The sequence below is a fragment of the Plutella xylostella genome, chromosome 10, assembly GCF_932276165.1.
Source record: "Plutella xylostella chromosome 10, ilPluXylo3.1, whole genome shotgun sequence".
Taxonomy (NCBI): domain Eukaryota; kingdom Metazoa; phylum Arthropoda; class Insecta; order Lepidoptera; family Plutellidae; genus Plutella; species Plutella xylostella.
The window spans coordinates 2,110,082-2,123,762 of record NC_063990.1 but is presented as its reverse complement, the minus strand read 5'-3'; the positions used below and the strand labels follow the sequence as shown (position 1 = coordinate 2,123,762).

Here is a 13,681-nt window from a genome sequence, read left to right as displayed (position 1 = left end):
AATACTGTGGAGTCAATCTATGGCATGCTGCTGTTAGCCTAAATGCTGCCTCCCGCGAAGCTGCATTGCTTTAGGGAAACATCGGCACACTTCTTCTCGGAAACGCTGCCCTTTTTAAACGCCAGCTCCACCAAAGAACGAATAGCAGCTCTTTTGTGCGCATTATAATCGGTAAGGTAGGCAGTGAACTTCGCTCACTTTGTGTATATCCCCTCAAGATCAACTCCCTAAGATTAGACCCTTCAGCACTGTGTGACCTTTAGCCTGCAAAACGAACGTAGGTAATTCCAAATCTTCCACATTGCCGGTGCCGCCGACCGGCAGCCTACCCCGGCCTGGCACTAAAGACGGTCACCATACCTCAACTTTTGTATATATCCCCTTAAGGTTTAACCTGCCTAAACTCCGACCCCTTCAACTGACCAACTAAACCCTCACCACCCCGAGGCGACTCTCCTTGTGAGTACTGTGGCTATACGCTGCAGCGGCTAGATCCACTGCTCCATGGATCCCTGATGTCAGACTGCCGTCTGACTGAAGGTATAGTGCCTGTTGTTTATGACCAAGTCGTCGGGAATGACAGGCACTATAAAATAATACGTAGTTTTAGAAAACGGGTATCGTGACCAACTAAACCCTCCACCAGGTCATCCACATCGCCGGTCCCCTCTTCCGGCAGCCTGCCCCGACCCGGCACTAAGACGGTCACCGTGACGGTCCAAGAGACGGTGGTGGAGCCGGCGGCGCCGCGCCAGCAGGCCACCGAGCACGCCGCGCCGCCGAGGCACCACACTTCTAGTGCCACCAAGGAGCTGGATGAACTCATGGCTTCGTTGTCGGACTTTAAGGTAGGTGTGAAGTTTATGGTAAACTGGTTGTTCCCGCCTTAAAAAGTTTCCCTGTGGGAATTCTGCGATAAAAAGTAGCCTATGTGTTAATCTAGGGTGTCAGCTAACTCCATACACAATTTCTGTAAAATCGGTTCAGCCGTTTTGACATGAAGAGGTAACAAACATACACACATACAAACTTTAGCATTTATAATATTAGTAGGATTAGTGTGTGTTCTTGTAAAAAGTCTTTCAGGTCTAGGACTGAACCTCAGGTGTTTTGACTTATTATGACGGCGCCGAGATAAATCTTTATCATACTGTAATAGAATAGAGTTGTCTAGACTAAACTAAGATATGCAGATTAATACATCATCGTCCCTTGAGTGAAATGGTGACGAAAGCTTACAAACTAGTCCGCAATAGATCACGTCCGTCAGATAGCGGAGTGAGATGTTGTGACAGCAGTCTTGACATTGGCTGCAAACCGGCCCAAGGCCTCACTTGTTAATTACAGCGATGAAATTTTCGTTTTCACGCTGACGCGTGTTTACTAAATAAAATGTATTCCTGGGGTTATAAAATCGCCTATGAGCTTGGTGAATGAGAGCCGGGCTATCGACTGGCGATCGACGATCGCTACAGACTGCTGACTCACGGCCCCCCGGCCCCAGGGCCCACAGTCGCGCGGCCGCCCGCTCGGCACACTGCACTACAGCACACGCTTTTCCGTTTATTATAATATTTACTAGTCGCCTTTCTTGGTCCACTCTGGAAATAGAACATCGCGAGTCGCACTCCAGCACTGTCGGCGTCCCGCTCGCACCCGCGCGGCTATACATAGACCCGTTACATCACAGGCGTGGTGGGGCCGCCAGCTTATAATATTAGAGTACGTAAACCATTCGCTTCGGAACTCATTCTATCCTGCACGCTCGCTCCGGACGGTGGTCTAGTCTCTGAGCGGTGTTGTTGGTTGCAGGTGAGCAGCTCCGGCGAGGTGGTCCCCGCCGGCACGCACGTCACTCGCTCGCAGCACGCCTGGCAGGAGACCTACCGCTCGCAGCCCGAGCCCGCCTCGCTCGACCGCATGCTCGGCTCGCTACGCGCCGACATGAGCCGCCAAGGAGTCCAGACGCCCCAGAAGGGATGCTGCAACGCTTGCGAGAAGCCGATCGTCGGACAGGTGGACACCGCTTCTTACTATTGGATTTGTCGGCTACTCTGTGCCTCGGGACTTGCAAGTGACGTTTGTCGGTGTTGCAGGTGATCACGGCGCTGGGCCGCACGTGGCACCCGGAGCACTTCACGTGCGCGCACTGCACGCAGGAGCTCGGCACGAGGAACTTCTTCGAGCGCGACGGCCGCCCGTACTGCGAGCCCGACTACCACAACCTGTTCTCGCCGCGCTGCGCCTACTGCAACGGACCCATCCTCGACGTCAGTGCCTCTTCTTAAGCCATCCACTTGAGCATGCTCGGGCGAATGAGCATGCTCAAGTGGATACAAGGCTTTACGGTTTTCTTGGTTTCGAGGCGGTTGTTTTTTAACGCTCAAGTCTGATTCCGCTTTGCAGAAATGCGTGACGGCGCTCGAGAAGACGTGGCACACTGAGCACTTCTTCTGCGCTCAATGCGGTCAGCAGTTCGGTGAAGAAGGGTTCCACGAGAGGGATGGGAAGCCGTACTGCCGCAACGACTACTTCGACATGTTCGCGCCGAAGTGCGGCGGCTGCAACAAGCCCATCATGGAGAACTACATCTCGGCGCTCAACACGCAGTGGCACCCTGACTGCTTCGTTTGCAGGGTTAGTTGTAACTTTATGTCTTATATCTCTAGGTCTCGCGGTGTTAGCAGTGGCAGGTAAATAGGTAAGAGTTTGCAGATGGCTAATACTTAAATGCCAGGTAAAGTATGTAAATCAGTCCCGATTTTAAACGTCGCGGAAAACGTTTTAAATCGGGACGAAATGCTAAAACTAAATTTTGATATCACAGGATTGCTCCATACCAGTGAAGGGCAAGTCCTTCTACGCCATGGAAGGGAAGCCGGTCTGCCCGAAGTGCGTCGGGGTTGAAGACGACGAGTAGATGACACGGAATGCCCCCCCAAATGGATGCCCCTCCCTATTCTCTTTTCAGCTATGCGCCGCGAACTGCGGCTATGAGATGACGGAATGAATGATGATGCGATACACAGATGTTATTCTTACGAAACACACACACACACACAGATTAGGAAACACACTTCCTCGCGTACCTAATAATGATAGGGATTAATCTTGTATATTTTTGTAATGTTACTGTTAAGATTTGTATACAATAAAGAGAACAAAAATGAAAAAAAAACAAAAACAAAACAAATAAAAATCAACAAAACAATAATTTGAAGGTAACTGTCTCGGGCGGTGGCGCCCTCTGTGACAGCTGCTGTCAAGGTCGCCCGAGACAATAACCCTTCGGTTTACTACACGGCCGCAAGGACGTGGGTAAAGCTGACCCAGGGTTTACCCGCAGGGTACGGGGTCAAGTGTGGTGGATAGGGTTTCCCGCGACTGCGGTGGCCACGTAACTATTTATAAATATACCCGTGCTGACGTCACCGCGTCTGCCGCCCGCCTGTCGCTTTGTTTACGGCCAGAATTAAAAGCTATTTCTAAACTTTATCGAGCGTATTAATACACTGTTGTCGACCCAATCCCGGCTACCTACCTACTTTCATTGACTAAGTTTGTTTACTCACTCAGGAGCTTAGAGCTAATTAAGAGAAGTTGGATAATTCGTTTGTCTCGAGTCTGAGTATACTAGGTGATGACACTGATGTAGGTACTAATCTAGTTCAACTGCCATATTTTAATGCGATTATCTTCACTTGTCCCAATAAATTAAATGGGTCAGTGTCAACGGAATAGTACGAAACTGTAACTTTCGTTGGAGACACGTTTTCTCATTAGTCTTCATAATTGGACAGTGCTGTGGAAACAAGCCAGCAACATTAAATATTAATCTTATCGAATCAAATACATACAATAATTAAAATTTCGAGGCTCGAACAGGCACAAATACATGTATATTGTCATATCCATCACACCTGAAAAAGTAAAGTTAAGCTGATTGAGACTCATTCAGCGTTCACGTTTAGGGAGAGTTACGCAAGTCAAAAACTAGCCCATAAAGCCCTTAAAAAGTACCTACTCAGTCATTGTAAAAGCCACTATCATTGGTTCACCTACCTTTTGTTCAACGGATGTAGATCGGTATTACTTCGTCATTATTCCATGTAGACATTAGTCGCCCAACCCGTATTAGCATAGACTAACCCCCTTATTCATAGAAAAGTTACAATACGTTTTAACTAATAAACTGTTTTGTCCCTCTCCGACAAACAACAATTTATTCTTTGACAGAGAGGGACAAAACAGTTTATTAGTTAAAACGTTCTGTAACTTCTCTATGAATAAGGGGGTATTAGTGTATTCGTCTATGGTATTAGGTTTGTCTAGTATGTTATCGCTTTACAGTTAAACACCTGCATAATGATTTCTGCATCAAGTAAATTCTTAAAAAAAGAAGACACATAAAAATAACTCATACATAAGTTATCGCTTTATCCTGTGTTTCTTGGTTTATCTATTTTCCAATAGAAATAAGGGCAAACTAATAACTTTATTAGTATGACCTTTATACACTATTATAACGATGTACACTGAAATTATTAATAATAAATATTTCCCTTCGACACTGCAACCTTGCTGTGTATTAAAATAGTTATTTGTTTACAAACTTGCAGTGATTTATGTGACACAGTTGCAGCTGAGCAGTTTAATGTAAACTTCGTTTTACTATCGAGATTTGCAGTTTGCACGTGGGTCTTAAAGTGTTATTCTCTAAGGAAGTCAAAAGGAACAAGTGTACCTTAAGGGAGTAAAAAAATAGCACGACTTACGATAATGATTTATATCATTTATATCTAGATTAGGTACACACTTTATTTATTTATATTTATTTATAGACACTTTATTGTATACTTACACAAAACAAAGACAAAAACATGAAGACAGAAAAAGTAAGAATTACACAAAGGCCATTGCCAATAAGCAATTTCTTCCAGCCAACCCTAGCCGAAACAAAATATATATAAAAACTTGTTACTTTAGACCTCCTTTGTCAACCCCGAAGAACTTTTAAGTCTAATCCTCACAATCACAACCTCCTTTCTGCTTCCAGGAGTGCCGAGAGCCCTTCCACGGAGGCTCATTCTTCGAGCACGAGGGTCAACCCTACTGCGAAGTCCACTACCACGGCAAGCGAGGGTCCCTCTGCGCCGGCTGCCACAAGCCCATCGCCGGCCGGTGCATCACCGCCATGTTTAGGAAGTTCCACCCGGAACATTTTGTGTGCGCCTTCTGTCTTAGGCAACTGAATAAGGGCACGTTTAAAGAGCAGAATGACAAGCCGTATTGTCATACTTGTTTTGAGAAGCTGTTTGGTTAGTTTGTGAGTTCAAATTTAATGTTTCTGTGACGTGATGGGATCGAATTGTATTGTTACAATTAACAGCTTCTTAACAGAAGCTGTTTTATTCTGGAAGTTTATCTTATGATGCAGATTGAGTAGATTGTAAATGAAAAATGTTCATATTATTAATTAAATGCTATAAGTATCACAGTTTCATAAACGAATAGGTTCCACCATTGAGCCATAATAAAAGAAAAATGGAAGTAGCTAAATGTTGCTTGCTAGATCACTGACTTCTATGTCAATTAAATAATGTTGAATTCTTAATTTCTATTTGTTTGTGCAAAAAAATAGAAATTTTTGATAAATCATACGGAAAAACCATCAGCATCATAGATAACGTTCTGCGTTAGTTTGTGAATATTGCATCAGATAGGTCAGTACGCCTGTTAATAACTAGATGGCGCTGTTGATTTTATTGATTTTTCAACTGAATCACGGCCTAACTTTTAACTCTTTTTTATTTTTCGTAATTATAGACTAAAAACGAATTCCACAAATCTATTCATTTTGCCTGATATCCTTATCTAAATGACCGAGTCCAACATGAATTAATGTGGCATGAATCCTGATAAGAATGTCACGATTAGCAACAAAATACTCCACTGCCACAATTACTTTCTACTTTGTATTGTATTGTATTTACGTAAAAGACCCTGAAATGTTCTAGAAAAGGTTGATTACTTATGTAGGTATGTTTTTCATATTTCTCTGCAATTCAATACATTACTGGCAAGTTGAAGCAATGGCCTTCAAGACACAATTGGCTTTTTAAATATTGATATCTGAAAGGTACAAGTGATTCTAATACCTACATTGAAATATAGGTGTATAATAAGTAGGTACATGATGTCATTTATAGCGTACGGTGTCATTTTATATGGGTGCGTATTGCGACGTATAAAAACGAAATGTATAATTTCACATTAATAACGTTCACAACATATAATGAACGTTACGTATAACAACAAAATCTATATTTTCATAAGGTATAAGATTCAATTGGTATATCGTACATTTCATATAATATCAAAATAACTAACACTCACGAGGACTAATATCGATTCGTATAACATACATTACGTATATCAATTAAAATATATACTATAATTTTGTATAAAGTTCTTCTCATATCGCATAATCTGTGTTTAATTACCCAACGCCGTCAAACCCCCTAGCACCAAAACCTAAAGATAGGTGCGACGACGAGCAAAGCGAGGAGGAGCGTGTTAGGTGCACATGTTCGTTAAAAGCAAAGCGGAGCGCAGCGAAGCGGAGCGGAGCGTCTCCCAACATAGCTCCAATAATAATATATTTTTTTGTTCATTATACATAATGTTATTATATACGGTGAACAATATATGTTATAAACGTTATATATTTTAATCGATATATCAATTGAAATTATACTTTTTGAACGTTATTCTTTACAAAATTATGTATTTAGTAATTATGCCTTTCGTTTGTTATGCACAGTGATCGTTATACTTAATAAATTTATATCATATGGGCGTATACCTTGTGAATGTTATACCATGCGTTTTTATACCTCGTATTACTTACCCATTTTATATTGAAACAGTCTACAGAAATATTATGTAAATCTAGGTAACCCACCTCCACCTGCCTTTAAAACTTTAGGTCGTTGAAGTTAAATAAATAGAAGAGATATGTATAATATAGGTACCTAGATGTTTTGTTAGACATAACAAATTTTTAAGTCGATCAGTAATACAGACGTCCCAGACGCTGTTGTGTATTATTATTGTATTTTGATTATGTAGATAAGATAATTTGGTATTGTGATTGTGAATATTAAATAATTCGAAATTAATAAGATCTAAGTCGTACTTAGGGTAACAAATTGATATGCTTGTATTCTAATTAATTTACATTAATGCATTTCTCATTAATCTCGCTTCTTGTATAGTTAGATTCAATATTGTTAATACTTTACTGTTTCATGTCTTTAATTAAATTGTACCTTAGGTTTTTTTTAATAAATCTTCCATTAGTGTAAAGGCGATGTATAAGTTTGTATGTACAGTTTTGCTATTGTTATCGGTCGCTATAATTATTTTTACTGCTACAGTTTTTATCAAGTACTATACTGTTACGAATTATAATTACTTTCATGTGCCAAATCGTAAAAAAGTTTGTTAAAGGTGGTTATTATGAAATTGCTGGTGAGATAAGATCGATAGCGATTAACGCAAATTGGTGTAGAGTTTGGCGACATTGTTAATAATCTACTTTCTTCATAAAATATAAGATACCGGATAGGTACATTGGTACGGAAGCGTATCTCTTACAAATAACTGTTTCGTGAATCAGACATTCACTGAAATAAAGCACAATAGATAACATAAATTCTATTAGTACATTATGTAATAGGATGATTTTATTGAATCTAATATTTTAACAAATATATTTAATGTTTTTTAAAACCTTTTATTTTTTACCCACCACCATTATTCCTTAGTTACCTTACCAGGCTTACCATTGAATAACATCCGAGTCCGCGTTTTGTTCTATGGTCCATAGTATGGCACACTAATAAAGCTATCAAGCTTAGTTCTTATCCCAGAATTCCCACGGGAAAACCTTATAACTCAAAATTGAAGAGAAATCTAACTAAAACTAATTCGCAGATTTTATAAACTAAACCTTAGACCTTAGGGAGAGGCCTATGTCCAGCAGTCGATGACTACGGTCTGATGATAAAAAAAAAACAGAAAATCGACGAGAAACTGTTTATTACACTGATTATACATCATCCCTATACTTAAAGACTAACTCATAATATATTAAATCTTACATAAAACTTTGTCATTGATCAATAATAATAACTTACATAAATAAAATTAATTTCAAACTTAATCTTAACCGGAATTTATCAACTAGTCAGTCTTTGGTGGGGTGGATTCAGAACCGCTCCCTGAGTCAGCTCAGACTAATCCAGGGAACAGCTCTGTAAACGAGTCGCACCAGAAATCTGACAAGTCCATCGATTCACTTTCACTGAGAGGGGAGCCGAGCGACTCGTAGCCAAAGTCCGAGATAGATGTGTGGGAGGGAGACACCGATAGGTTGTCCTTGTTGGGAGACAGGCTCATGGGAGACAGCAACTGCATCTCCTTGTCAAATGTGAGCTCTGGATACTCCTCCGTCAAGTTAAAGTCCGTCACTATGGAGATAGGCGTCACTTCCTCCACAGCCTTCACTTCCTCAACCACCTGGTCCTCGCAGGGCACCTCGATGGTCACACAGTCGTTCTCCTCATCACAATTGGCGTAGAAGATGTCTCCCTTGTCATTGTTGACTGTGGCTTCCTCGCTCACTGGTTTTGATTTCGTTTCTAAGGCTTCAGTGTAGGGATGTGCGTATGAGTGTTGCGCCAGTATTCTGTCGACGTCGTGCTTGCTCACGCCTGCACCTCCACGGGGTTCCAGGTGCTCTGCTGCGGGCCCCACCACTTCAGCTCCTTCAGCACACTGTCCAGGTTGCCCTTCGGCTGGGCCCTGCAACAATAGAACATTTGTGTTAAGTTTTGTTTGATGGCTGGTTTTCATTATGATTTCAAATCATATTTTCGAATTGACTTTGTAAATAATTAAGTAATTTCGAGAAATATGATTTAAAAAAACATTACTGGCTAGATAATTATAATATATACCTGAAAGTTTTTTCAATTTAGATTGTAATCTCTGAATTATTAGGCAATAATGATGAGTATGGAGGTTTAGAGTATGATGAAACAAGTACAAAATATTGCATCAGCCACTCAGTTAGATTAACAATATAGGACATCCACTATGTAATATGTATGGCATTTTCCTGTTTATGTAATGTAACTAAACTAGAGTTACAAGATAAAAATTTATACTTACTTCTGAAGGCGGTCCCGGATTGCCTGAATCAATTTCTTGGAGGAGGGACTCTGCAAGTTGATTGAGGGTATCGAGGTACTCGTCAGACTGGAGGTGGGCGAGGATGTCTGCGAGAGGAGACACATCGCTATGAGTAGGCGGGCCGCGCGGAGCGCCCCCGGAGGCCCCTCCTGCTGCTGAGGGCTCGACGCTGCTGGTCGCTGGGCCTCCGGGACGCGCCGCGCCGCTGCCTCTCGCAACGACGTGTTCTCTCCCAGTAATCTCTCGTTCAGAGCCTTGAGGCTCTCCACCTCGCCGACGAGGCGCTCGTTCACATCCTCAAGGTGTTGGATGCGGTGCTCCATCTCGTCCATCTTGGCCTTCTTGCGGTCGCGCGAGGTCTGCGCCGCCACACGGTTCTTGAGCTTCCTGTGGGGTAAATGAGGCATTCATGAAATATCAAAATATTCTAAAATTTAACAGGAAGAGGCAACTCCCCTGTTTTGGTTATTGAGTATTGTTTGGGGCAAGTGTTATAATTGTTAGCTTCTGTTTCATACATTCTTCACTTAGCATCATAATTAATATTGGATACAAGCAAATCTTATGAAATAAAAAAATAACAATGACAAAAATTTACTGCAACATTGCATCATATCGCCAAAAGAGGTCAGAAAATTCGTCATGACGCCGGCAGTAATTGCCCAACAGTTCGTTGGCCGGAAAGTTCCAGTGCAATACCGCTAGCTAGCACAACGCGGGTGACACGCAAGCACACAACAAATGAATCACTCACTTCCTCTGCATCTTCTCCTCCCATGACAGATGGTCCAGTTTCCGCTTCCGGGACGGCATGGGGGAGCCTAGCTGCAGCTCCTCCTCCTCCGCAGCCAGGTAGCTGTTGGGAACGGTGATGATGATCGGACCACTCATTTTTGATCGATGATAAACAACACTTTTTTTAAACACCGCCACTCCACAACTTCAGAAGCTTGATTACTTCACGATAGCATACTATGCTGAATTATCTTCCTCATGTGAAGAATTGTTAGAGCACTGCCCGTAAATATAACTTCGTGTTGAAATTACAATAAACGTCCGCGTCGTACATTTCAAAAGCTTCAAGTAATTTTTGTGGGGTTTCTCGAAAACTCGTCTATGTGGAGTTTTCCTATTGGTCCGATATCGAGAGTGGGCGGAGCATAACTTAAGTGTTAGAAAGAGATGAGGCATAAAAACGCTTAGGTTAGAATGAAACAGACAAATTCAATTCATTTGACATTGTGACGTCATCACATGACACATCTCACTGTCACTAACTCAGAATAATAACAGGCACGCGTTGCGAGAGGACATGCCATATCAACGAAAAAAATGCGCTTACTGGCGCTTACCTAAACTTTGGTGTCAATTAAAATGGCGGCTTTTTTCTTGAAAAATGTAAACAAACAAATTGTTTGACAGCTGAAGTACCTTGTGTTTGGATGTCAATCTTGGTCAATCAACATGGCGACCGATCGCAATGTTGTAATTTTAGGCAAAGACAAAACTACTGTTGTCCTTTTTTACGTACGATAACACCAATAAGTTAAATAGAGACGACGATATATTTTTAAGTACCGATTTTTATGCCAAGTCCTCTTTATTCTTTTGTCAATGGTTGCGATACACTCATTTACTCTTTTCTTGATTAGAGAACTTGAAGTCTATTCTTGTTTCTTGTTTTGTATAGCACTTGTAGAACGGAGCCCGTATCCCGCCCTAAACATAGGCCTCGGCCTCGGCTTCTTCCAAAGAGCGCCAGAACAATATGCCCTCAGATTTCTGCTCCAGCCACAACCAGTCTTCTCCGGTAGAGCGAGGAGGGCGGCTCATGCTATCTTACTTTTTGTTTGCATGTTTGTGTTCTCCACTGTGTCTGTACTCCACTCGAGAACTTTAACAACTTTATTATTCTAAGGTTTAATCTTAGGTACACAGATGACAAAGTGATATTGACCACGAAATAGAAGCTGACGGATGTCACGGATGACAGAGTTGACATCTGTCAATCTGTCAGATAGAGAACCTCATCATCTCCGAATTCTTCGATTTTGGGATTTGGTTTGGTTTGGTTGGATTTAAAAGTAAGAAGAAAGAAAAGTAGAGTTTATTAATTATAAAAAAATCTTAGTGAGAAAAAATGGCATCAACTAGTGCTGATTCACAGTCCACGGTAGCCCAGAAGACATGGATTATGGCAAATAACATAGACACCGTATCTAGTGTTGATGATATTTATCGTTACGACAAAAAACAACAACAAGACATTCTTGCTGCTAAACCATGGGAAAAAGAGTGAGTTTTACATAGTTCTAACTACTATACTGAGTACATGTAACTATCCACAGTGTTTGTTACCTAAATAAACATAATGCATAGTATAAAGTAACCTTTCTTTTTCAGTCCCCACTTTTTCAAGGATATCAAAATATCAGCGCTAGCTCTTTTGAAGATGGTCATGCACGCCAGGTCAGGTGGTACACTTGAAGTGATGGGGCTGCTGCTAGGTGAGTTCAATGTCTTAACTTGGAGGTAGATCTTTTATGATTTTCCAAAATATTTCATGATTCTTCTCTTGGGTTCCAGGTAAAGTGGATGCAAACACTATGCTGGTGATGGACTCATTTGCTCTGCCAGTAGAAGGAACAGAGACGCGAGTGAATGCCCAAGCACAAGCTTATGAATACATGACAGCCTACATTGAGGCTGCCAAACAGGTGAACAATTAACATACTTTATTTGTATCTTAGACAAAGCATCATGCATGGTCACTCTTTTTATTGTAGATAGGAGAAGATAAGACCAGTATCCAGATGAAATGAGTTGTCAATTTAATGGTCAGATTCAAATGCTAAAAAACTGCCTCTGAAGACTAGCATAACACTCTGTCCTCAGCAACTATGGTGACTGGATCTGCATGCACATGTATCTGTCAACCTTATTTCCTTATCTCTACAGTTACTGATTCTTCTTCTGATATCACTATGTCACTGAAATAATGTGGTATAAGTTTTTGAAATCATAAGACAAAAGTGAAACACAAATATTTTTAAAATTCATATATTATTATTTATTCCTAATCATGCCTTTCAACTACTTACATGCAGGTTGGCCGCCACGAGAATGCCATAGGTTGGTACCACAGCCACCCAGGCTACGGCTGCTGGCTGTCCGGCATTGACGTGTCCACTCAGATGCTGAACCAGAACTTCCAGGAACCTTTTGTGGCCATAGTCATCGACCCCGTCAGAACCATCTCTGCTGGGAAGGTCTGCCTTGGAGCATTTAGGACTTATCCTAAAGTAAGTGATTGTATCTTTTCAACTAGGTTATGGTTAAAACAATATTGCTTAGCTGAATGTATAATCACCTTATAATCCTTTTGTTCTTATGTAGATGTACAATAATGCTTTTACAAATTAAACAATGTACACCTATTACCTTTTAGGGATACAAACCAGCCAACGAAGAGCCCTCAGAATACCAGACTATCCCTCTGAACAAGATCGAGGACTTTGGAGTCCACTGCAAGCAGTATTACTCCCTAGAGGTCTCCTACTTCAAGTCTTCAATGGACCGGAGACTGCTCGACTCACTGTGGAACAAGTACTGGGTGAATACTCTGAGCAGCTCCAGTCTCATCACAAATGCTGACTACACTACTGGACAGATTTTTGATCTATCGGACAAGTTGGAGCAGAGTGAAGTGTCTCTTGGTAAGTGTTGTGTATGGCAAATTTTAGTTTCTGTTCCTCTCAATGTGCCATTACATCATGAGGGAAACAAAAATATCTGCAACTCTGCAAGTAGGTCTTACTAATAAAAGTGGCGGTTCCTTAGGTTTTATGGCCGCCGTTTCATCAGTGGGAGTAGGAAGGAGTATTGAGAGACCTATGATTAGAATGAGACAGCATATTATTATGTCATCCACCATTCCGCTATTTCCATATTCCGTCTTTTTCACGGCTATTACAACGTAATGTAACTCAGATTATCAACACTGTTTTATGCTTACTGTTTGTATTATACAATGCAGGCTTGCTTTTATAAAGAATCTTGCACACCTAACATCAATTTGTACGTTTGTCTAGGTCGCGGCGGCTTCATAGTAGCCGGCGCGGATCCGCACGAGAAGCGCACGGAGGACAAGCTGGGCAAGGCCACCAAGGACGCATGCAAGACCACCATCGAGGTCATCCACGGACTCATGGCGCAGATGATCAAGGACCGCCTGTTCAATAGTGTGAGCGGACGGCCTACTACCTCTACGCCTATGATTGAGTAGGCCAACTGATAGTGATAGTAAAGGGGAAACGTTCGAGTCTTTTATATTAGGAGTTGAGCGCCAAAGTGGTGTATATGTCAACAACACAGGTGAAGTCTCAGACTGCTGCGGTAGAAACTCCTGTTCATCAAAATTGTG

At 41.7% G+C, this 13,681-nt stretch overlaps 3 protein-coding genes across 7 annotated transcripts in view; 2 read left to right on the top strand and 1 right to left on the bottom strand.

The window, feature by feature from the left end:
- LOC105394261 (paxillin) overlaps positions 1 to 5,625 on the top strand; it is a 51,771-nt gene extending 46,146 nt beyond the window's left edge. For 4 of the 5 annotated variants that reach the window (XM_038118129.2, XM_038118127.2, XM_038118125.2 and 1 more), the window contains exons 5-9: positions 647 to 848; positions 1,813 to 2,016; positions 2,097 to 2,270; positions 2,407 to 2,637; positions 5,057 to 5,625. In XM_038118129.2, the coding sequence (XP_037974057.2) occupies positions 647 to 848; positions 1,813 to 2,016; positions 2,097 to 2,270; positions 2,407 to 2,637; positions 5,057 to 5,323 (1,078 nt within the window). In that variant the 3' untranslated portion in view covers positions 5,324 to 5,625. Of the gene's footprint in view, positions 1 to 646; positions 849 to 1,812; positions 2,017 to 2,096; positions 2,271 to 2,406; positions 2,638 to 2,827; positions 3,179 to 5,056 lie in introns of those variants that run through there. The other variant, XM_038118128.2, reaches the window with a different exon arrangement.
- Positions 5,626 to 8,086: 2,461 nt separating this feature from the next.
- Positions 8,087 to 10,350, bottom strand: LOC105394282 (X-box-binding protein 1). The gene is made up of 3 exons (XM_011566164.3): positions 10,013 to 10,350; positions 9,238 to 9,645; positions 8,087 to 8,868 (listed from the first exon to the last, which is right to left on the bottom strand). The coding sequence occupies exons 1-3, from the start codon at positions 10,147 to 10,149 to the stop codon at positions 8,772 to 8,774; spliced, it is 642 nt and encodes a 213-aa protein (XP_011564466.3). The 5' UTR covers positions 10,150 to 10,350; the 3' UTR covers positions 8,087 to 8,771.
- A 963-nt stretch (positions 10,351 to 11,313) lies between these two features.
- Positions 11,314 to 13,570, top strand: LOC105394292 (COP9 signalosome complex subunit 5). The gene is made up of 6 exons (XM_011566175.3): positions 11,314 to 11,553; positions 11,662 to 11,765; positions 11,845 to 11,975; positions 12,366 to 12,560; positions 12,707 to 12,974; positions 13,350 to 13,570. The coding sequence occupies exons 1-6, from the start codon at positions 11,399 to 11,401 to the stop codon at positions 13,541 to 13,543; spliced, it is 1,047 nt and encodes a 348-aa protein (XP_011564477.1). The 5' UTR covers positions 11,314 to 11,398; the 3' UTR covers positions 13,544 to 13,570.
- The last annotated feature ends 111 nt before the right edge of the window (positions 13,571 to 13,681 follow it).

Coding starts and splice junctions, on each gene's coding strand:
- LOC105394282 (XM_011566164.3), bottom strand. CDS start 10,149: ATGAGTGGTCCGATCATCATCACCGTTCCCAACAGCTACCTGGCTGCG. Junction 9,646..10,012: donor GAGGAGAAGATGCAGAGGAA/GTGAGTGATTCA, acceptor TTTACCCCACAG/GAAGCTCAAGAACCGTGTGG. Junction 8,869..9,237: donor ATCCGGGACCGCCTTCAGAA/GTAAGTATAAAT, acceptor CTATTGTTGCAG/GGCCCAGCCGAAGGGCAACC.
- LOC105394292 (XM_011566175.3), top strand. CDS start 11,399: ATGGCATCAACTAGTGCTGATTCACAGTCCACGGTAGCCCAGAAGACA. Junction 12,561..12,706: donor CATTTAGGACTTATCCTAAA/GTAAGTGATTGT, acceptor ATTACCTTTTAG/GGATACAAACCAGCCAACGA. Junction 12,975..13,349: donor GCAGAGTGAAGTGTCTCTTG/GTAAGTGTTGTG, acceptor ACGTTTGTCTAG/GTCGCGGCGGCTTCATAGTA.